We start from the raw sequence: 23,750 nt of genomic DNA on the forward strand, positions 1-23,750 counted from the left end.
TTTTCTGTAACATTAACTTATAAAGAATTGCAAATTAGTCATAACAGCCTCCTTTAACGCCAAAATTTTTCACTGGAAGCGCTGGCATCGATTTTATTGTCCCTACCATGACTACGCACACAACGAATACCAAAATTTTGTTTATAGCATCAATATTTTTAAACGTTACAAACTTGAGACTAAACTTAGTATACCTTGGTATATTTCATAGACATGGTATAAAAAGGAGCCTTATATCGCGTTTTGCGATTTTAGTTGTTTTAACATATTCAGTTCGACAAAGAACCGACATTAATATGAAAAACCCTAGATCCTTAAACACTCCAAATACGTACTCGTAGGATTTGAAAAAGCAATTTTTTTTTCCAAACCTGTATACACTAGAATCCCCCCTTAATAATAATTAAAACATTTCGTATTAGCATTGAATATAATTTTAATACCTACATAATAATTATTGTTAAATAGTTGACGACTCTGCTCTGACGACTCGTTCGTATACATATTACATATAAAACATTTACATTCTCTACATTATATTTATAAAATGGTAACAAGGAAATAGGGTTCGGTCATGCACACACAAAGGGTTAATTAACAACTTCCATATAGACTTAATAAGCAAGCAACCAACAACCAAATAAAGTTAAGTAACAGACGACAACAGGGCAATAGTAGGATTGAAAATGTGAGGTTGCCAGGATTATTGACAATATGGTGGAGCTATAATATATTTATATCAAAACTAAATACACACATATATAATCTTCATGTGCATAGTATACATGTTAAAGGTTTTCTATTAAGAGTGTCTGAACTTTAAATTTAAACGAATAGTGTAGAAAATAGTGATATAGACCAAAAGCCAGTGACCAATTTTAGGTTGCCATTTGAAAAGTCACCAAACTTTTCATAAAACAAGTGAAAACAAACAATTGACTGAGTTAATTGTTGAAATACCAGAAATACCATGCATAGTCAGTGTTGATTTCTTTATCACATTACACATACAAACATACATAACTGATAATCAAGTATAGTACATAATATAAAATTTCCGCCTAATTGGCGCTCCCACGGGTAAACAGTGATGTTTACGAAAAAATGTTTCAAACAAAAGTTGTTTAATTTTTGATAAGGAATATTTTTTACATTTTTGTTCTATCTCTAACGGTTTACAAGATGGGTCCTACGGACCCAAGACCCAATTGACCTATGATGCTCAGTTACGAACTTGACCTCACTTTTTACGTTCTGAGTACGCTGTAAAAATCAGCTCGATATGTTTTTTCGTTTTTGAGTTATCGTGTCCACAGACGGACGGACGGACGAACGGACGGACAACCGGAAATGGACTAATTAGGTGATTTTATGAACACCTATGACAAAATTTTTTTCCTAGCATCATTAATTTAAGCTTTACAAACTTGGTACTAAACTTAATATACTATGTATATTTCATATATACATGGTATAAAAACCTCAATACCTACAGATACTGAAAAGCCACTTCTGGCAGCCATGTGTAGCCGGGTTGGACTACCCTAAATTTATTTTTAAAGATGGCAAGAAATAACGCTCATTTTTGTTAAAGTATAAGTCATAAAATTCTAGGAAATTACTTTCAACAATATTTTTACTTCATACAATTTTTGCCAGAACATTCACATCCCTCCTAATTGTTGCCAGAACGCTATAAATATTTATTTTTAAAAAAATCCAATGTTGTCATTCCATCAGTCTTGAAGTTTTAACAGAATAAAGAAAATATATTAATAATTAAGAATATTTAATGCCAGAACGAAATTCCATCACCAACAGTCTGCCAGAGCGAAAAACGTGTCCGTGCGACTGAGAGCAATGTATATGGAAACCCATGAGTTAGAGTGAGAGCACATATTTTTTCATTGTTGTATACGATTCAACATTTCAATAGTTGTTGCCCAATGCACTTTCGTTGAGCAGCGCCATGAAAATAATATTGGGAATATCATTAGCAACACTATCGGGAATATATTGGGAAGGAATATATAGTGAAGGTAGTACGAGCATCAATGAATTTTGTTACATCTTCATGAGACCAAAAATAAGAATAATATTTTTCGGTATCTGTCTTAGTTTTCGAATTATCGAAAGCTAAATAATTAAACAAAATTTTCAATTTTCGATATTTTGAAAATTGCTCCGGATATTAAAAATTTTATTAAGTTATAAGATAATTCATCCGTAAAAATCTGTGTCCCTACTACCGTGCTCATACATCCTTAATTAGTCGGGCACAACGGAATGTTTTTGCTTTCAATAATATATTAAGGTTTTACCTTTAATTTAAATAGTTTATTTTTTATTTTCGCCGACTAACTTTCTGGAAATCTATGAAATCATATTATCCATCTACCCCCCCCTACCTCCAAATTTTCATAATTGATTTAAACTTAGTTCAACATCATATACAAAAAAATCATGCTTTTTATCTAAAATTGCCTTGGTGCTCGTACATTCTTTTGACTTTTTTTTTTCAAACTGAGCGTTAGAGTTTAACTACGTGATTTTCATGGATAAAATATTGTCTTTCTAAATCTTTTAAACTACCAACTTTTTAAATCATATCTACCAGCTAGACAGATTTTGGGGTTGGCAACGCTGATTCAACCAGTTTAGTAAGTAATCGGACAATAAATGAATATCATAATCTGATCCGGCGGCTTAAAAAGTAAACAAAAACCATTCCATCGATGATAATGAAAAAGTTCAGACTCTCTTAATGGAAAACGCTTTATAAAGACAAATTATAAGTTTTAAGTTAACAAACATTCTATCCGTTTCTTGTTTAACAAATTGTATACAACACTGATGTGCTTTATCGTATATACAATAAGTTTGTATTCAATTTCGGCAAACAAAATCCAATCTATTTGAATCTAGCCTGTAATTAATACTCAAATATATTCCAGGAAAATATGTGATCAATAGGCCTTTGCCCCGATGTCGATTTCAATGTATCTTTCGTAAAAATTTGAAAATGTGCGAGAATAGATGACAAGATCTGAAATGCAAATTAAAATCCATTGATTAAAAAAAAATATAGGCAAGAATTTTTTCGATCTTATTTTTGCAAAACAACTTTTTATATATAGTCTTTATGGCAATGCCGGGTTGTGACGTCACCAAGTCTTATTTTCCTTTTTTTCAATTTGTTAAATTCTTCATATTTTCGTAGTTATTGATGTTATCCAAAAATTCAGTGGTCTTATGACATAGTGGTTCTCGAAAATTAAAAAAAAATCGAGAAAATACATTCGAAAAGCCGCCATAATTGTGTTGATTTTTTAAACTAACTCATATAATAACTCAGTCAATTGTTTTTTTTCACCTGTTTAATTTTATTGAAAATTATTTATTACCTTTTTATGGAGCCAAAAATAATTAATTTTGAACTGAAGAATATTAATATACCTACGTATATAATATTCTCAGCGCTCCCACCATAATAATCATAAAAGTAGAAATAAAGCAAGACGCAATAACAGATGTCTTTTGAATCAATAAAACAATTTTAGGGCAAAGGCCCATTTCAATTTTTCAGTTTCTTCGGCTATTTGTGTTTGGAAAAAAATTAACTTATTTATCAAGAAATAAATTTCTATCACTATCACATAAATTCTACCACAAGCACATAAAAAGCTCCTGTAATCCGCAATTAAATATAATTATTATTATCTTAAAATCTTTAATTCTTCTTAACGCCTACACAAATAAACTGCATCATTATCAATAAATTCGTTTGGGATACAAGATAATCCAGGCAAAGTAAAATAGGCTATCCTAGATGGCGACTCAAAAAATCGCACATTTTAGGATTAGGTGAATTATACATATTTAAAATTATCTATTAATCTCAATATAGCGTTTATTTTGATTTTTAATAGATTTAGAAGAAAAATCCAAGGAGATAAAAAATTTCATGAACTATTTGATATGTCGATTAAATTTTTGAAAATATATTTCTAATTTGCAGGGTTTGTTTTCGACTAAAAATTCAAAATCACAGTTAAATTTAGTTAGTAAAATGACTATTTGTCAAATTTCTTTAAGCCCACAATGCATAATCATTACGAATATATTATATCTACTTTGTGCGATGATGTTCACTTCACAAACAGTCAAATAATATTTAAACTTATGTAGTTTTAAATAAATATTCTGTGTTATAATACGGGAGCATAACAACATATTTTAATGATTTATAGGGATGCACAAACTAATTGAGACTATTAGCAACCAAAAACCACTTTGCCGTCAAAAAAACTTGAAAATTGCAATATTCTGAACGTTTTTATAATTCAATTCCAGAATTAATTTATTCTCCTTTGATTCATTGATTCCTGAAGTCATATCGGATTGCTCGCGTTCCCAATGTTACTATGTTTGATGAAAATATGGCTAGCTTTTAGAAGATGATCAAGTCTTTTTTAGCCTTAAGATCTGATAGTAAGGTATATGAAAATATTTTTAATGATAAACTTTTACAGTGAATTACTTTTCTGCCCTCCCATAGTAAAATTCAAGTGTGATCGTAAACATCAGCTTCTAAATTATCTTCTGCTTGGACTCGAGTAATGAGTACCTAAAAATATTTTTTAATACATGACTTCTTCGATGAGCCACAATTCTTCTTTAGAATCCCATAAACTCATACACAATTATCAAACCAATTGACAGCTTTTTTTAACAATGGCACTTTATTTCTAAACAAATCATTCTTTTCCAATTGGTTCTAAATCAATGAACATGATAATCGTGAAACAATTCGAAAATGTGCACAGTTTAAAAGCATTATAGTAATAAATTCCCGGGAGGTATTCCATAAACTATGGCTGCTAGAACACCATGGCAACTTATAAGACTGTATATCTATATACATATATAAAAGACAATATCAATAGCTAACCCAACCCAACGAAACCTAAACCACTGATGATAAAAGTTTGAAATTTTGAGAGGATATTGATTTTATACTGTAGGTGTCATTTAAGAAAGGATTTTCCGAAATTCATCCCATAAGGGCATAAATTAGTGGGTGAGAGTTTGTGTGAACACTCAATTTCATCCCTTAAGCGAAGCGAGCGAGAAGCGGCTAGATAAAATGAAATATAAATTATAATTATTAGCTTTATAAAAATAAAATAGTATATTTTATATTTCAAACGTTTATGTTAATAAATATTAAACTAATCAAAATAATGAAATTCGAAACATTTTTTCATATTTCCACTAAACATACAATCTTATGAATAATTCATACTTTTATTTACTTTTTATTCACCACGGATACTCTGTGTCAAAAAAAACGCACGCTTTTACTCATAATATATATACTATTATGTGTATTTTTTAAGACAGAGAATACGTCTTGAAAATTATGAAGGGGAATAGATAAAAGTAACAAATTTTCAATAGCATTATGATCTCACTTACAAAAACCTCCTACAAAAAATTTTGGGTTTGAAAATTTTTCTACCTTCGAATGGATTAAGTCAACAGATTTTGTAGAGAATCACATTTCACCAATCTGAGAGTTTATAACTAAATTGTAGGATAATTGTGAAAAAAAGCGTATATTTTCATTATTTTTAAAATTTTATCATCGAAATAAATAACAGTAGTAAAAGATTAAATGGCCGTTAATAAAAAAAAAAAAAAAAATACAAATGAAAGACGAGAAGAAAAAAAGGAAAATATAATTTCCAAAATACCAAAAAAGGATAATTTTTTAAAATTTGATCCGTGTAACCTAGTTACTTTACAAACAGAAGAAAAACTTAAAACCTGGCCTCTTTTCTATAATATATCAAATTTTAATCTACCAGGTCCTTTTAGAAAAATTTGTGTTGCTAGAGCAACTAGTCCATCAGCCTTAGAACGACCGTCTAAACTCCTCTGTATCTCGGCTAGTTCATTCGCACCAGATCGATATTCCACCCTTAAAAGTAAAAACATCGGAAGTATAGTAAGTAAATATACCTACTCATAGTAAAAAAACCCAAATAAAATTAAATGATTCATGAAAGTATACAAAAAAAGAAATAATAACATAATCAGATATTGTTTCATAACTTTTACAATATAAAATATATGTTACTTACAATATAAAATATCAGACGCTGTACGAGTGTTGTCAGACAAAGAACATGATCATATTATAATAACAATTGTTATTCATATATAACAAATAAATATACCAGCACCAATGATTGTTTAAAATTCTGTAGAACTTCAAACAATAATAACAAAATCAACAAACTCTAACAATCATTGTGTTTTGAAATTTGTGCATTTTAAGTGTGATTTTATTTTGGCAGTGATAAAGTTTATAAAAACCTTCATCGAATTTTATAAATCTAGTGTTATGTTTGTTTAAATAAAGAAAATTTTAAATAAATCAAATGGCTTTTAAGTATGATGGGAATATTTCAAAAACTTTATTAAGTGCAACAGCTAGTAATAGCGACGAAACACCAGCGGAGTTTATTGGAAAAGCTACTGATGCAAGACATCATCATTCACATACAAATACATCAATTTTAGGAAATGTGTTCTTTGTTGCAATACAATTGTTGTTTTATTTGGAAATAGGTGATGCAAGTGCCCCTGTTCCCTATCGAAAATTAGGTAAAAAATTTTTTATTTATTATTCTTTCGTTTGCTAACTACAAAACAAAACTGTATTTTTATTTCAAAAGATCACGTATTTTTCCCATGGGGACCAAATTTTGAGGTATGGAGACCCAAGCTTTAACATTCGCAATAATATACATTTTTGAGAGCGTATACTTGGCGTAATATTTCCCTGAGAGCGAAAGCCTTTATTGTGGTTTTAAAAGGCTAGGTATACCTAAAAATATACCACTCAATTAATGAGGTGATTGGAGAAACTTAAATCCCTCAGTTACATTCAAGAGAAAAAATACTCTTTATTTTCTTTTTTATTGCACCGAGTACGTATTTACAAATAAAAGTCTATTTGCGGCTTTTATCTCCAAGCGAATGTTACGCCAAATATAAGCGCTTTTGAAGATATACAGGCAAACCTGGATTAGCGAGAATTCAAGGGAGCACAATCTCATTCTCGCTTATAGAGGTTTCTCGCTAATGCAGGTACATGGGTAGCGTTTCTCTCTTATAGAGGTACGCAGCAATAACAAGTCACAGTAAGTACGAATATAGTAAATATGTAATATGATAAAAAATTATTGTAGCTATGGTTCCTCTTAAATAATATTAATAAATAAAGCTCTGCTGTCGCTTATAGAGGTAAAGATAAGTAGCAGTCTCACCTACGGAGTTCCCATGAGGGAAAAACGACTCTCTCTTACAGAGATTTCTGTTTCTCGCTAATAGAGCTTGGGAGCTTAAAATGAAGGGTCCTGGCTATTACTCTCACTTACAGAGTTTTCTCACTTAACCAGGTTTGACTATATATTATTATCTATAAACTTTTATCTTCCATATCTACAAATTTCGAATTTTGAGGGCTTTGTGCTTTTGAAGACTTTTGATCTATTCATCAATAAATAATCCATGATGGCTTAAACATTTTTCCCATAAACTCTCTCCTGGCTAGAGCTATGATCTATATTATACCATTTTTAAAAATTCGGACCTACAGCGCATTATTTATTTTTGTCAAAGCTTTAATCAAAAATACAAGTAATTCACTTTTACCACTTAAGTCGGCAGTAATTGTTATATCTTCCATACCTAACAAATACAATTATTTACTGTAAAACTAAACGTATTTTTTTGGATAGCTGCTCCAAAAATTTAAAGACATAGCGCATTTTTAAATAATATTATTAAATTTTTCAAATTTAGTCTAAACTTCTGGTTGACCTTGTTATTTGTCATTTCCCTCCAATATTATTTATTTCTAAAAGTTTTTCCCTGAAAACAATCGTGATTCATTGAATATTTTTTCTTGAATAAAAGAATCAAACATTCAAACAGAATAACCTCAAGATTATCTATAATATTATTTACATAATTTGCTACTTATTCGCACATGTTACAGTGAATTTAATATTATTATTCATTTTTCTTTCTGGTGATTCAGCGTTATTAAAAACATTGCAATTTCGAAGAATATTTTATTGTAATTGAGCAGTTAAAAATTAAAGGTGCAGTAGATTTGACCTCAAGATTAAATTAATAAACTAGTTTATAAAGTCTAATAAATATAGTAATAGACAAGCAAGATAGATTTTTAATAGCTCTGACAAACAGAAAAAGATCTATCAGTCCGTAGATCGTTTAATAAGAGCAGCTTTCGGACACTTCTAAAATAAACAAATGAACTTTAACTTTCTTGGATTTCAATTCCCAAAGGAATTAAAAATAATAAAGAAAATAGATAAATAAATCTTATTACCCAACGAAACGGTAAATAAAGTATTTTAAGTTCGAATCGTCTATCAGTATATTTGTCTGAGGCATCGATTTTTTTGCCAATTTTTTTCAAGCCTTGTTCAACTAACTCTCGTTTATATTTAATGAAAAATTGTTCGAATGCTTAAGGTGATCAACTTCTTTACTTGTTGTGTAAATGATAAAGTAGAGGCATTGCCAAATAAAAGATTTTAATTCATAAGGTTTCTAAGTTTTGCTTTCAGGTCTTCTGAAAACAGCATTTTGATATTCTCTGATTCTGTGCCAGTCTCAGGCATTGTATCCTCTAGGCGAATTTATGAAAATCTCTTCTGATATTCGAGAAAAATAACTTTTCCGTAACCATTTTCCCATTCACGGGGATAAGATTAAATGCTTCAAAATCTGAACTTAATATTATATCTTTTTTATTATTATTCAAATAAGAAGAAAACTAGCTCGACCCGTGCGGCTAAAAACAGACTAGAGAAATAATATGTCAGTGATAATTTTCTTTTCTTTTTATTTATAGGCAATTTTGTTACAGATATGATATACAAATTACATCTAATGAACAAAATTAAATCTAAATAATATTTCTCTAGTCCGTTTTTTCCTAAGCGGTACACTTTTAGACCGTGAATCTTTTTTTGATTAGCACATAAGCTTTAAAATGAGGGATTTATCATGGAATTTGATAAAGAAATAAGAAAGATATCGCGTACTCATGAAAAAATAAGCTATATAGAAATAATATATAAGATTGCATAATAAATGGAAAAGTGAGTTCGACCTCGATTTTACAAAACATGTAGTCAGACGTTTGAAACCCTGCGGATATGTGACATCCTGTTTTGTAAAATGTCGGACCAAATCTTAAACTATTTGTTATTGAATTATTTTTGCACAAAAAAAAACGCATATTCATTAGAATTTTTCAAAAGAAAAAATGTTTCGCCAGAACAAAGTCATACACAAAGTTTCAATTATCACTAATTCTTTAACTTAGTACCGGGGACTACAATTCTTAATTTATTTTATTTAAATTAACTTCAATATAATTGATCCAAAAATTTAATGTATCAAACGGTTCATAGAAAATGATGACCCCGTGATTGGATTAATTACAATGTAACGTGGGTTCGTTAAGCAAATACAAAATATTGTTTCAAATTAAAAATAAATAAATTACTTTGAAAAGTTCATTACAATTCCACTTGTATGTCAATATATTGTATTATAGAGGTGTTATGAATAGTAATAAATTAATATAATTCATTACTATTGCTTGATTTTATTGCTTATTAATTTATTTTAGAAATTATAAAAACATCACTCAATACAAAGATTAGCCGTAAGGTTTTACTATCGAACATTAATAAATCCTGATATTTAATTTCATGGCAGAAAAAATTACAAGGAGATGAAACAATCTGTGTCATGCATCATTCTTAGTCCGCGGAACAGTACCCATTTTTTAAATGATCCATACACACTTGACATTTTGTGAGTGGCTTTCTTCTGGCGAGTCTATCAAACTTTCTCTCTATAATTTTTTTCGAAATTTCTGCGTTTTCAAATGGGCATGATTACGTCATGTTTAAGCTAACCGTCTGAAAAAACTCAGAAGTTATCAAGTGGCCATAGTTTCTGACAAATTCACTCCTGCGTTTTTTTAGACCGATAGCTTAAATATGACGTTATCATAGTCATTTGAAAACGTAGCACTTTCGAAAAATTCGTAGAGAAAAATTTTAGACTATTTACTCTTTCAGGGTAGAGGTTTATGTCTTAGGTGCCTTGATGTTATGGATGGCAATACTTCTCAAGGGGGAAATTAAGGATAGCTCTACCTAGAATCATAGGAAAAAAATAAATGTGCATAGAAGATACTGCAAATTCCACTCATCTTAATTGTACTAATATGTTGGGATCAGAAACGTTAAAACACTCCGTCTTGGAGACATCTCGATAGAGTAACACTTGTGCGTGAAATAGTAACAAGGGAAGTCGTGCTCTTGGCCACCATGATCATTGGGAATTCGAGGTAGACATTACTAGGTTTTGCGTGGCTTCTGGCTCCGATAAATTCCTACAGGTTCATTTGCTTCTAAGAGAACCTATCAATTGGAGATATTCCTACATCAAGAAGACAAAAATTTCCATATCAGGCCTAGATGTTCGATTATTAGAAACTCTACATATTAAATAACATTACATTTCTACAACTTCCTTGCGCCAATATCAAAAGTGCACATGTTTATAAAGTATTAGCTAAATTCTGATAGTGATGGTCTTGTAAATGAACAAGGTTATAATCATGTAGTCTACAAATTCATTCTAAAACCTATGTTTACATTTCCTCTTATGATTAATTAAAAGAAAATAATGTTTTTATGAAAGTCATTTGAGTATCTATATTACATTTTTTTTTATATATTAAAAAACTATAAGATAAAAACAATAGTAAAACTAAACTATAATAAACCCTCCTATTTACAGTTAATATATTAGTTTAGTCATTTTTATTAATTCTATTAGTCATACAATAGTTAATTATTGTTATTGTGTTGGATTTAATTGTAAAAAAGTTTTTTTTTACAAATAAACAGGAAAATCATTATAATTACTTAAAACGCATACTATGCTGTGACATTCATATGTAAATTTCAATTATATTATAATACTAGCTGTTACTCGTACACTGTACCAGACAATTCTCTATTTTCTTTTTCGAGATTAATTGTAGGTTAGGTTAGGTTAGAATGGCTGTCCTGGGGTGGGACACACTTAGACCATAGGGTCCGTTGCGATACCGAAAAAGGGTTGTCTCATCCCCGGCCACTACTCCATGAATCCTTTGGAGCTTGTTAAGAACAGCAGGAGAGCTTTGACGTCAACGAACTCCAAGTTGGAGAGGTCGTCAAAGAGAGGCTGGCTCAAATAAGTCCATCTAATCATGACAAGAGCTGGCAGTGACAGAGAAGACGAGACATTGTGACAGCACCCGCAGTAGTCGCGATACACTGCCAAGCCCAGGCTTTCAGCATGCCTGCCGGTTGGGCGTGTAACAGCCGCAACAACTTTGCGAACAGAGGCCTTTGGAAGTAATATAAGATCTTCGGAACGCCTGCGACTGTACTCAGACCATATCTGTCTTGTAGTACCACAAGTACGTTCCTCCCTCCATCTAAGATTGGCTCTTTTGAAGATATCCTCTTTGAGGAGCAACTTGCAGTTCGCAAATGGAACTCCCGGATGTTTATTGATGCTCGTGTCCGGCACCATTGTACCATTTCTTGCAAGCTCATAGATTAATAGATTAATTTAAACTAACGAATGAATAAATGGAATGGCTCTCTACTCTCTATATATGCTGCGTCCGATTCTATTCAAAAAATAAGTAAAAATGTCCCATATCTTTTTTTCGATTCTGAAATTTAACGTCTAATATGATATTATGCCTTCAAGGGTTCTTTAAAATTCAGGAAATCTCTGAAGTAAGCATTTGATGTCTCAAAAATATCTAAAATATTGTTTTTCTCAAACATTCAATTCTAAAATAAGATCAATAGAAACATTTTCTAAAAAAGTTGAAATCAGAAACAAATCTTACATATTATTTCACTAGCCTGTTTTTCTGTTAATCTTAACCTTTATCAAATTTTGTTATTTACCCCTTATTTTAAAGCTTATTGTGCTGGCTAACGACGAAAACTAGACCTATGGTGTAAAAATGTACCACACTGATTTGATGCGCATCAATTTGGTTTTTAAGATATAATTTTGTTCAGTATGTAATTTGTATATCATATCTGTAATAAAATTGTCTATGCACAAAAAAGGAAGCAAAAGGCTATTGGTATTTTATTATCACTTATCTCTAGCCTGTTTTAACCCCGGATTAACCGCACGGGTCGACTAGTTACTTAAGTTTCTAGCTACGGGTTTATAATAAGTATTACCCTTGATCCCAAAAGAGCCATTTGTTCTAGATGCACGCTTTGTTCGCGTGATGCTGCTCTGCATGCAAGTTGCGAGCGTTATACCGCTTACAGTTCTTCGATCTAGTTCAATAACAAATATGATTTAAAAAAATTCGCATATTAATAATCATCTATGACTAAAAAATAGTTGAATCTATCTATTTATCCGTTATATTAAAACTATTGTCTGTCTGTCTGCTTATACGTTTGTTCGAACATCACGTAAAACTTCTGAACCAATTTTGATGAAATTGAATTTGTTTAGAAGTTTTTGACAGTGCTAAAAAGCCAGAGATAAAACAAAATTTTCTCACAATAGCTAGTTATGTACTTATTAGTACTTATTTTAAACCACGCTTCCATACATTCTAAACTTCGAGTAGTGTGCTATGAGGCCGAAGACCACCTTATTTTCTAAGAAGTTTTTGTTCAGGGTAGCAGCTGGCTATATTGTGAGCAAAATGTGCTCAGAAATCAAAAACTGAAGGCATTATAGTCTAAGGGATAAAACTGACACTAAGGAGAGGAGTCTAAATGGGTGCAAATAAGTGACGAATTGTCTAGCGAAGCGGACGAGTAGCGAATAGTTCTATATAAAAATATTGCGAGTCCTTGTTACGACATATATTAAAAGGAATACAGACGACGAATTTAATTTAAGATAGAATCAATTTTGTTTTTATTAAGTTGTCCACCACATGAATAAAGTATTTAATAGCTGTCCGTATATTAACTTTAATAGACTACAATTACATGTTGCATGATCCAATTAATGCAGTTTTTTTTTTATTGAATATAATTCACACAAATTGCAAAGGTTGCTAATTTTATTAGTTTGGTTATTTTTAAATACAATTAAAGTACAATTATTTCTTTAATTTGTACAATCAATTTATAAATTTTTTTATTTCGTTCGTTAAATGAATGTAGGTAATATTTGAAGTAAATGTCACATAATGGTATCAAAGGTAATTAGTTGATGAGAGAAGAATTCAATACGTTAGTTAATTTATTCTTGGAATTTATCCTAAAAATTTGTTGTTATACTTTTTAACAATATGAGTTAATTAAAAGTAATTAGTATTGCATAATTATAAAAGATCACTATTATTACTTACAGGGTGGACTATTTTAATCTATTGTGGATTATCGCTTAGAGCTTGATGGAGGACAACATGTTCTGCCATCAGATTGGACCTAGTTCTCTGGGTTGCTTTAATAGTCAAATTAGATCCAAAAAGATAAGAGATAGAATAACACTTTTAATTAGTAAGTTGATAATCATTAAATGTCATTATTGACTTTAGTTCGCATTCATAACTTTTATGTCCAGGTGAATTTTCAAGATCATTTGAAGATCAAGGTTGAATGACCTTGAAACTAAGGTGAAAATCATAGGGATGGTCGAATGGCCTAAATTGCCCTTAACAACTTTTAAGAGCTAGCGTATTTTCTTTCGATTAAATGAAATAATGGCATACTTTAAAGTTGCATTTCCTCCGAAAGCTAAGGATTTACGATAAAATGATTTTCATAAAAAAATGTTCATTTTTATGAGGATCAACTTTCTAATTTAAAGTGTTCTATCTCTTACCATTTAGGACAAAAATTGACTATTAAATCCAATTTGATGTCAAAACTTGATGTCCTCCATTAAACTCTGCAAATTTTTTTTCAGTTATTTTTTGATTGGTTAACTACAAAACTATAGTAGATTATAGTGGTCCACTCTGTATACCGGTTATAGTGACCAATTGTCATTAGAATTTGTCAGTTAACACGACCAACATGTGTACATAAGAACATATTTTAACTACTATTGACTATTGGCTATAACGACCAAGATTTTTTGTTCCTTCAATGTCATTACAACTGCTTGTGACTGTACAATGGAAATCAGATATTAGGGTAATTTTGATAAAAAATACTATAAAATTGATTATACATATTTAAAATAAATCTTATGAAATTAACATTTTGTGAACCATAATTCAGGACGGCTGTAGCATTCGCCCTGTTCAAATAAACAAATATAGCTGCAAAAAATCGTAAGGTACAATACTGTAACGAAAATAAATCAAATCTTTTCAAGTTAATTCCAAATTGAAAACAATTCCCTAAGTGTTAAATCACGCTATACCAAAACTTGAATCGTAATAAAGTTGTACATAATTTATAAGGTGAGTTAAACAAAAAAGTTGCTAATACTTAAAAAGCAAATAAATGGTTTGGTGCTTTCAAAACATTGTGCGAATGAACTTAAATGTTATATTGGCATAAAAACTTTATAGGCCGCATAGGAAGTGGAAAATCTTTCTAAAAGTATATTTTTCTACTATAAAAAAAAAGAAATATTTATTTTTAAGTTATTTTCAAACATACAGTGTGTTCAAGTCGGCGCCATATATGAAAGTCTTTTTTATTATTTGTTTTCTGCAAAAAGTTTAATGTAGTAAAAATAACAAAATCTATTTTGTGTCATGATAAATGAGGAATATTGAATATCTGACCGTCGTTTTCAATTTGGATCAGCTTTTCTTCGTAAATATTGTCGATATTGTAAAAAATAAAGGTACTTTACTCTTGGGAAAAATTTTCATTTTTCGAAAAACCTCGTATACGAATGTAAAAAATTTACATCTGATAATTTCGTATTGCGTTCTAGACCATGCAGGACTTTTTATTAAGAATAACTTTTTTACATAAAACAAATAATTAAGAAGTTTTCCATATGGTATCGACTTAATTCAACACACTGTATAATAAGTAGGCATTCACAACTCTTGAGGGACATGATAAAATAATTTTATTATAAGGAAAATCTCTTTGGGGTTAGTATGTGATCATATTATAATACTCTATTTATACGATTCCTGTTTAAAGAAAAAAAAGGAATAATATTATTGTCAAAATTATATCATGGTTTAAAAACACTGACAAACTTTTTTCAATTTTAGATTTACGCAATTTTTTTTTTACGATTCAAGAACAAATTACATTTGATTATTATCATACAAGTATTTTTATTTGATTTCTGTCTTGAATCTACATGGGTAGTTCTACAAACTAAAGAATTTTCGGCTTTTCAACTAAAATATCATGGAAATCTGTTATAATTTATTTGTTTTATTATATTATATTTTTTGTACCTAGTTGGCCCCTAAAAATAATTTGGAATTAAAATTATTTTGTTGACGTAATTTAGAACCATTCAAATTTCCAAATTCTCAAGAAGCTGTGGTGTCCTTAGGACAGAATCTAGACAAATATAATTTATTTTTATTACGGCATTAAGGCCATAAATTAAACCAAGATAATAAAATTTATTATTTTATCGCTGTTGGGAGACATATTTGTTTTTCTTTAATATAGATTATCCGACTTTAATGTGATCCATGCAAATTTCTTGGAACTTTTATGGAAAAATTATCTTCCCTAGATTGTTCAAACTGCTCAAGATTCGTCCTTATCATGTTTTAAAGTATTATTCCTAGCAATTGCTTTAATAATTAGGAGATGACAGAATTATTCATGATATCAAGAAATTAAACAAGGAAACTTTCCATTTCCAAATTAATTCCAGAATCAATAACTGGCTAAGTGGCCGAGCGAGTTAAGGCGCAATCGCCTTTAACCGTTTGTTTACTTTGGCTGGGAGGTTGCGGGTTCAAATCCAGGCAGCAGCGGTCTGATCAATTATAATTAATTGGGTGATAAGTTTATCCGACTCCGCCCACAATAATAAGGACGTGGGTGGCCTCTGCTACAGGCTGTGTGTTTGAGGAACGGAGGTTAAGCCCCATATTCACTCTCCTTTTATTTATTTGCTAGGTGGAATTTCATTAGAATGCGGCGGTGTATTTTTAACTGTATCCTCATTATGGCGAACACCATCCAACGGACGTGGTATTCGTGATAGTGAATTAGAGATGAATTGGGAAATGGCATGTGATGAAACACCTGAATGGGGTGTACCCAATTGGGTAGGATTATTCGCTAAAGATCCCACACTTGTAAGTACCTAAAAAGAATACGGCAATATGTTTTTGTAAATTATTAGCAAACCTTTTTTACCTAACCTTTTTTTATAGAATGTAAATCAAACACCCATAATACGAATAGAAATCAAAGATCATCCATGGGGTTTCTTTAAAACGAATGTTACTTATAGTAAACAATATTTTCCAAATGGATGGAGTAAAGGAACAGCCATTACTACAGGCGATGATGTTGATGACTATGTACCGCCAAATGTTTCAGATGTAAGCACGGGGCCTCATTGTATGCCACATTGGATTGCGTCATTCAAAGATAATACGTTAATTAAAGCAAATTGTTTGAAGATTCAACCAACATGGATGCAAGATCATAGGTAAACAATATAAAATTAGGCACTGAATCTTTAGCTTTTATAGGATTAAAACCGAACAACGAACAATGAATGGCACCCAAAAGGACTCAACTTGAATGTTACTTTTATAACGTATTCTCATCGAAAGGTTTAAGTTTGTTACTAATAAATCGATAAAGTTTATTAAAAAGATGATTTTGAATTTTTCTGTTTCTCAAACAAGTTATGCTAATCATTATGTTCAAATTAATATAAACTAACTAGGCAGTAATGAAACCTAACTCTTCAAAATAAACTAACTAGAAGTTAATATTAGTTAATATTAATCGTTTCTATTTTTTTTTTATGTCGGTGAATAACTCGATCTTAGAAACTCTTATAAAGATCAAGTACCTGAATGACCGAGCTTTACTCAATATTTTTTGAGTTAAAAAGGCACAAACTTTCCAAAGAATAATCAAACACCTTAATGTCAAAAATCGAAAATAACCCTAAAGGTCTAATTTTTGATAGTATACCTTTTCAAAATTTTTCTAAAGTAAAACAAATTTGCTACAATATGAGACTAGAGTTGTCTCTGTAAGCCTTTCAAAGTTGATCATTTTTTTTCTTCGCTATCTTTTGCAAAAAACCTACTGGATTTGACGCAAGCTCTGATGTATAAAGATACATTGATCAACTTTGAAAGACTTTATCTCGGAAACTATTGGATCTACAGAGATAGTTCTAGTCTCATTCTATCAAAAACTAGTCCTTTACAGTTTTAATCGCTAAAATCTGAAAAAAAACGAAATTTTCACGGTTTTTTCGATTTTTGACAAAGTTGCGTTCGGCGCTCGAGGTCACAAACAACGAGGTCGATTATTCATTCGACCAACATCATAAACAAGTTTGCAAAAATCAGTACTACCAAATATGACGCACACTACCCCGTACTTTCAGGCGACAAGGTTCCTATCCACGGATATCCACGGATTCTTTACCTAAGAAATGCGATTTTGTATTAGATATTTGTTTAGTTGCAGTTATTTCTGGTATTACTTAAATTTTGCGTAAAGATTTTCGAAATATAATTGCATATATATTTCTTTTGATTAAATTTTTTTAGATCACAATTAGGATGGTTACCATTAAAATCATTATTTATACCTGGTACCCATAATTCTGGTTGTTTTTATAAAGGTTCACAATTAAATCGTCGTGATACATTCCAACGATACATATTAACACAAGATCGTGATATATGGAGTCAACTAGTACATGGTATACGTTATTTAGATTTTCGTGTTGGTTATTATTCGAGTTCATCCAGCTCAACAAATGATTCTACAAATAATTCCGCTGACAGCAGTATCTATTCCTCATACAAGTTAGTGTTAAATAATATGTATAAATATATTAAGAAGATGTATTCGCATGTGCTCAATCTTTTTGTATCGGGTAAATCAACAAAATATGAGGAGTAAGTGAGACGATGATGTTTTTTTGAATTTCAATCATTTTGGGCATTTCGGAAAGAATCCATCAATCAATCACTTTTTTTTTTCATAATGCATACACACACCCCATTTTGAAATTGGTTATGGTTACGGTGTGAGTAAAAAAGAAGAATGTCAAAATATTTTTATGGTGGTATTTACGGAAAACACAAATGCGGATCCAGTAACTTTTTAATGCTTTATTATTGCATGAATCACTGTTGTTTTAAGTGTTCACAATATTGTTTTGTGATTACAAAGAGATAAAATTTAATAATGTACGTTTTGATGGTATAGTTTTTACGAGCGATCGTAAAATTTAAATTAATTCGATTATAGAAACGTTATTGCATGTTAAGTATATAGAATGACAATTTTGATAATGTGTCAGTTTCAAAAAATCTTTAGGGAAATTGCTAGTATGGGTTTTTTTAAACTGCAAGGACGCTTTAAGCTTAACGCGCTGGAAAACCCGAAGTTGATTCGTCGCTAACAACTTCCATTCATAGTCTGGTGAGTCGGTTATAGCAGGTTTATCGTAGAGCATGATGTTGAATAGTGGCAATGGACAAATCGCACAAAACCAATGCCACATGATAGAATATGTTGTAAGACACCTTCTTACAAAATTGACACAACTTCAATCATTTGAAAACCCCCAGAAAATCGGAAAACCCTCCCAATATTACGTTTTTCAATTTTATACATGCTAGAAAATGGTAATTTCAACAATCAATTCGAAATAAAGTCAAATTAACAGAATAGTTCGAAAAATTTCATTACCCACATCGCAATCCTCAGGAAAATCTGAAACATCCATGATTTTCCGGAGGGTTAAAATGGGGGTAATGAAATTTTTCGTACTATTGTGTTAATTTAACTTTATTTCGAGTCGATTGTTGAAAATCCCATTTTTTCCCATTGAACATTTCGATTTTTTTTAACTTTTATTTTCCAAATAATTAGAGAAATGATATAAGTTTGTTGCTTTTATCTGTCTATTGCTTTCATTTAATGATCATCTGTTCAGCAGGTCAAAGGTCGTTTGCAATTCCCTAATTAATATATCAGAATAATCCACATTTGTAGTAGTGCAGGTCATTGGTTTGGGCAGATCTTTTTGTCCCAGTACTAAATATACCCAACGCTACTCCCCCCCCCCCATAATAAGAGTATTAAAAGTTCAATTTCAATTCAAGTTAATATTTATCAACATCTGTCTTTTAATCTTTACATTTAATCTTGTTTCTATATAAAAGAATAAAGCTTTTAATCAGACAATTTGGAATTAATTTAAAATCAAAGATTTTTATCTGGATCCGCATTTGATAAATTAATTTTCATAGCTTGTGTAATTCCATCCAAGGATTTGCTGTGTACGAGGTTTCCAAAAAGCTAATTATTGTAATGTAAAACGCAAGTATATTGTGCATGCTTCAATATTAATGAACCAATTTTGTAATCAAATTATTTTGGAACGTAAGTTTGTAACCTACCATAAATAGCATGACCAAAATTTTAAGATAATCATTTAAAAATATAAGCTTTAAAAAGAAAACCAAAGTCCGATCACATAGAAAAAGATGATTCTGTAATCATGTCATCTTGATTATGTCAATGATAGTTCGCAGCGGATCAGTGTAGATTACAAAATTCTGGTTCACTGGTTCATCCTGTCAGTCATCATTTAAACGCCAAACTTGCCACTAAGACAATAAAGTTTCTGCATATAGGCGAAGCGAACGTTAAATTGATAATGAAATAGTCATTAATTCTCAACTATTGGGTTACTTTTAAATTTGCTGCAGAAAACATTGCAAAAATAGAGTCTCGAAAGTAATACGGTCTTATACAATTTTTTTTAACCCTTCAGACTGGTCGTCTTTCGAACCATAATCATAATTATTCTTGTGATCAGTGAAATTCTCACGCTATTGCGCTATTTATCTCTCATCTGTTATTGAAAACACAGTGTATCTACGGAGGTAGCCGAAGTATAACGAAGTCATCAGAATTTCTAAGTTATGTAAAAGGGTCCCACTTTTAAATTTTGAATGTGAATGTAAAGAAAATTTCAAGCGGTCATTCAATTTGAAATTTCGAAAAAATTTGTTTTAAAATAAGCGTGAGAGAATTTCTCTACGCAACCGTTCTGAAGGGTTAAACATAATTGATTTACTTTTAAACTTTTCATTTTCTACTAAATTCAAGTAGTAAACAAAATTAACAACCTAATAAATAATTTGAGTACAGTTTAGAATTGATAATAGATATTTATTACTGTTTTCTCTGACACAGATATTGCATTATAAATATGCAGTAAAAGTATATAATAATAAAAATTGATTATGTACCGTTTGTGTAATCAATCATTGGGAATTGTAATTTATAACATGAAGTTAGAGACTTTAGTTTTGATGTTTCACTCACTTACATCATCGCCAATCTTAGATGGAAAATAAAAATGTATTAAGTTAGCATCGACCCAAAACAAGTGAGCTTTTGAGGATCTCAATACACAATAACCTATACGTACCTACGACTGATGCGATAATATGGATTTGTAAAATACAACTCCCCAAGAACTAACTTTAAAAATGTCTTAAAATTTTTCAGACCTGTTGCTGTTTTAAACTAATCGCAATAAGCACGACTTTGCATACACATTGCTAGCACAATAATAAATTTAGCTTATTCATATGTATTAAAGAGCTGGTAACGCAATTTTAAGTATTTTAAATTTTAACAGTTTATTTAACTTCTAACTTCTGGAGGAGCGTAAAAATATTTTTCGTGTGATTAACCATCAATTTCGCACATTGCATATATTATTACTGTTATTAAAGATAAAATTAAAAAAGTTTCAGCTATTTTCAAGAAATGACTCCTGTAAACAAATTATAGCTTAGTAATGCTACTTATTTAAATTATCTTGGAGCAGAGGCGGATTAAATGTCGAGAGCGTCCTAGACAAGTACCTCATTGGCACTCCTCTAACGGCCATATTATTAATTTTAACTTGAACCCCATATTTTACTGGAACTTCGTTCTCCCAGACACGGGCCTACTTTGCCTTAAAGATAATGCAAATCTGCCTTGGAGAACCATATTACCAGGAAAATTTATCCTACCGCATATATCATCTCCTTCTAAACTTTTTGCTACTTAGAATAGCAAGCAATTTATTTTAGGTTTGAATAGAGTTATAGGAAAAAGGCTTACTAAAAATTTGATAGATGTAAACGAGCAATAGTTCGAATCAGCAACAAATGTTGTCGCGTGTATCTTGATGAATTTTCTAGAAAACTAGTAGAAAGAAGTAGCTCTCTACTCCCATTATAAAATTCTAAAATACCACAATGTCTACTCAATATTGTGTTACCAGTTAAGTCTGTAATTAATTATATCATAATTAATTACAGACTTATTAATTATCATAATTAAATAAAGACTAATTATAGAAATTAATTATTTTATTAAAATTTTTTAGATTATGGATAAATCATGATTTAGTTCGTGTTACACCATTACTTCCATTAATCCGTGATATTCGTCGATTTTTAGAAATTTCAAAAGAGGAAATTGTTATTTTAGATTTTCATCGTTTCCCAGTTGGTTTTCAGGGTAGACCTCAACGACATCAGATATTATTAGATATGATTCAAAAAGAATTAGGACATTTAATTATACCACCAATTAAAAGTGGGCCATTAGGTCCTAAATTAAATGATATTTGGGCTACTGGTCAACAATTAATCATATGCTATGGCGATAATGATATAGTTCAAGGTTAAAAATTTTTTTAAATTTATTTAATAAAAATCCCAACTACAATTAACACAAAATAAAATTCGTTTTGTTTACGAGTTTTACAGTCCAAAGCTAATTACCTAATTTATCGTATAATCGTGGGACACTCGGCTGGAACTATATTCCATTCGTTATAAATTATGTATTATTGAATAACAAGCACAAGGAAAGAATAGTTACAAAAAAATATTAAATTGTATTTCCACTCTATAGTAAAAGCTTAGATCATGCTTTCACAAATAGTCATTAATGAGTCCAGCTTTCACAAATAGTCATAAATGAGTCCCAAAAAATTTTTTTATTATAAAAATATTTATCATAAAATAGGTCTGTTACTAAACATCCGAATAATTTTGTTTTGATTACTGTTAATATTGATCAAAACAAAACAGATTTTGAAGATGTTTACAAAAGCCCTCTATGAACAGTAATCAGAAGTTATTTAAGGTAGTACGAGCGACAAGGCAAGTTTAGACTGGTGGTTGAAATTATTTGTACCTTATTTTCAATTTTGATGATTAATTTTTGGATATTTATAGCATCTTTGTAGTGGCTTTCTAAAATCTCAACCTTCTTATTAACTATAGATGTATAAAAAGGCGGAAAGAATAGAGCTTCAGTTGATATATTTTAGGCTTTTAGAGGCATATTTCTGAGCGTTAAAGTTCCGTTCAAATAGGATAAAACATGTGACAATTGAAAATGTATATTTTGTTAGAAGTTTGCCATATTGAATCTCCACGCTAATTTTACTTAATTTTATCGTATCAATTTTGTCTATGTCCAAAAACGACCTCATAAACAAAGTATTATCGGATTCAAACTCTTAATGAATTAATTATCCATCGTTAAACTATACACTATACTCTCAGTTTGTAGTTGGGTCAAAACGATCGAATGCCTACACATTATATTTCATATTACATAAAATTATAAAATTTATGTTTTTCAGAAAATTCATGGTTATGGAGTCCTTTACATCAATTTTGGGGTAATCAGCAAACACCAATGGGCTTAAAAACATACTTACAAAATGTAATGATAAATCCACCACGTAACGAGAAAAATCCAATGTGGGCTGCTATGGCACAATTAACACCAACAACCATTGATGTAATGTTTAAGCCGTCGGGAAGTTTACGTCATATGGCCGATTCGATAAATCGTAATTTAACAACATGGGTTCGGACTAAATGGTGGCGATTGGCTAATATTGTTGCAACAGATTTCTTTTTAGGAAATAATATTATCGATTTAGCAATTAACTCAAATGTATATAAAGTAAAATTTCCTTAAAACGAAAAGTATTATTTGAATTTTAATTAATGATTTTAAAAATTCCTTCTTTTCATTGATAAATTATTTTGCAATTTTGCAGGGTATTAATCGTAATGTAACTTTGTGATGTTGAATAAATAAATATTTAAGCGATCAACAAATCATTTTTTTAGAACCATTAAATCCAGAACCATTAAATTAAGAACCATCTAAACTCTTTATTATAACCGTGCATTATTCCAGAGAAGTTCTTATGTTTAACAACCGGAACGCTTTTATTCTTTTTCTATACCATTCCTACTCACGGTTGCATCTCACTCAAAAATATTTCGCTGAAATTAAAACTGTTCGTAGCACTAAAATAACAATATGAGAAACTATTTATAAACGTTTATTTGCTAATAAATCTTTTATCACGCGAGC

The 23,750-nt window shown here is 30.3% G+C and overlaps 1 protein-coding gene across 2 annotated transcripts; it reads left to right on the forward strand.

Annotated features, from left to right (window-relative positions):
• The first annotated feature begins 6,195 nt into the window (after positions 1-6,195).
• LOC123299677 (PI-PLC X domain-containing protein 1) lies at positions 6,196-23,484 on the forward strand. Of its 2 annotated transcripts, none has more exons than XM_044881973.1 (6): positions 6,196-6,672; positions 16,242-16,423; positions 16,502-16,782; positions 17,870-18,223; positions 21,730-22,028; positions 23,002-23,484. In XM_044881973.1, the coding sequence occupies exons 1-6, from the start codon at positions 6,447-6,449 to the stop codon at positions 23,343-23,345; spliced, it is 1,686 nt and encodes a 561-aa protein (XP_044737908.1). In that variant the 5' UTR covers positions 6,196-6,446; the 3' UTR covers positions 23,346-23,484. The 2 variants fall into 2 exon arrangements, with proteins under 2 accessions (XP_044737908.1, XP_044737909.1); XM_044881974.1 differs by having other exon boundaries at positions 6,198-6,672; positions 17,870-18,130.
• Positions 23,485-23,750: the final 266 nt, after the last annotated feature.

This window comes from Chrysoperla carnea, chromosome 5 (assembly GCF_905475395.1).
Source record: "Chrysoperla carnea chromosome 5, inChrCarn1.1, whole genome shotgun sequence".
Lineage (NCBI taxonomy): Eukaryota > Metazoa > Arthropoda > Insecta > Neuroptera > Chrysopidae > Chrysoperla > Chrysoperla carnea.

Excerpts from the sequence above, each read along its gene's own strand:
- LOC123299677 (XM_044881973.1), top strand. The coding sequence starts at position 6,447 with ATGGCTTTTAAGTATGATGGGAATATTTCAAAAACTTTATTAAGTGCA. Across the intron at positions 6,673-16,241 it reads TGTTCCCTATCGAAAATTAG|GTGGAATTTCATTAGAATGC; the intron begins GTAAAAAATTTT and ends TTTATTTGCTAG. Across the intron at positions 22,029-23,001 it reads CGATAATGATATAGTTCAAG|AAAATTCATGGTTATGGAGT; the intron begins GTTAAAAATTTT and ends TATGTTTTTCAG.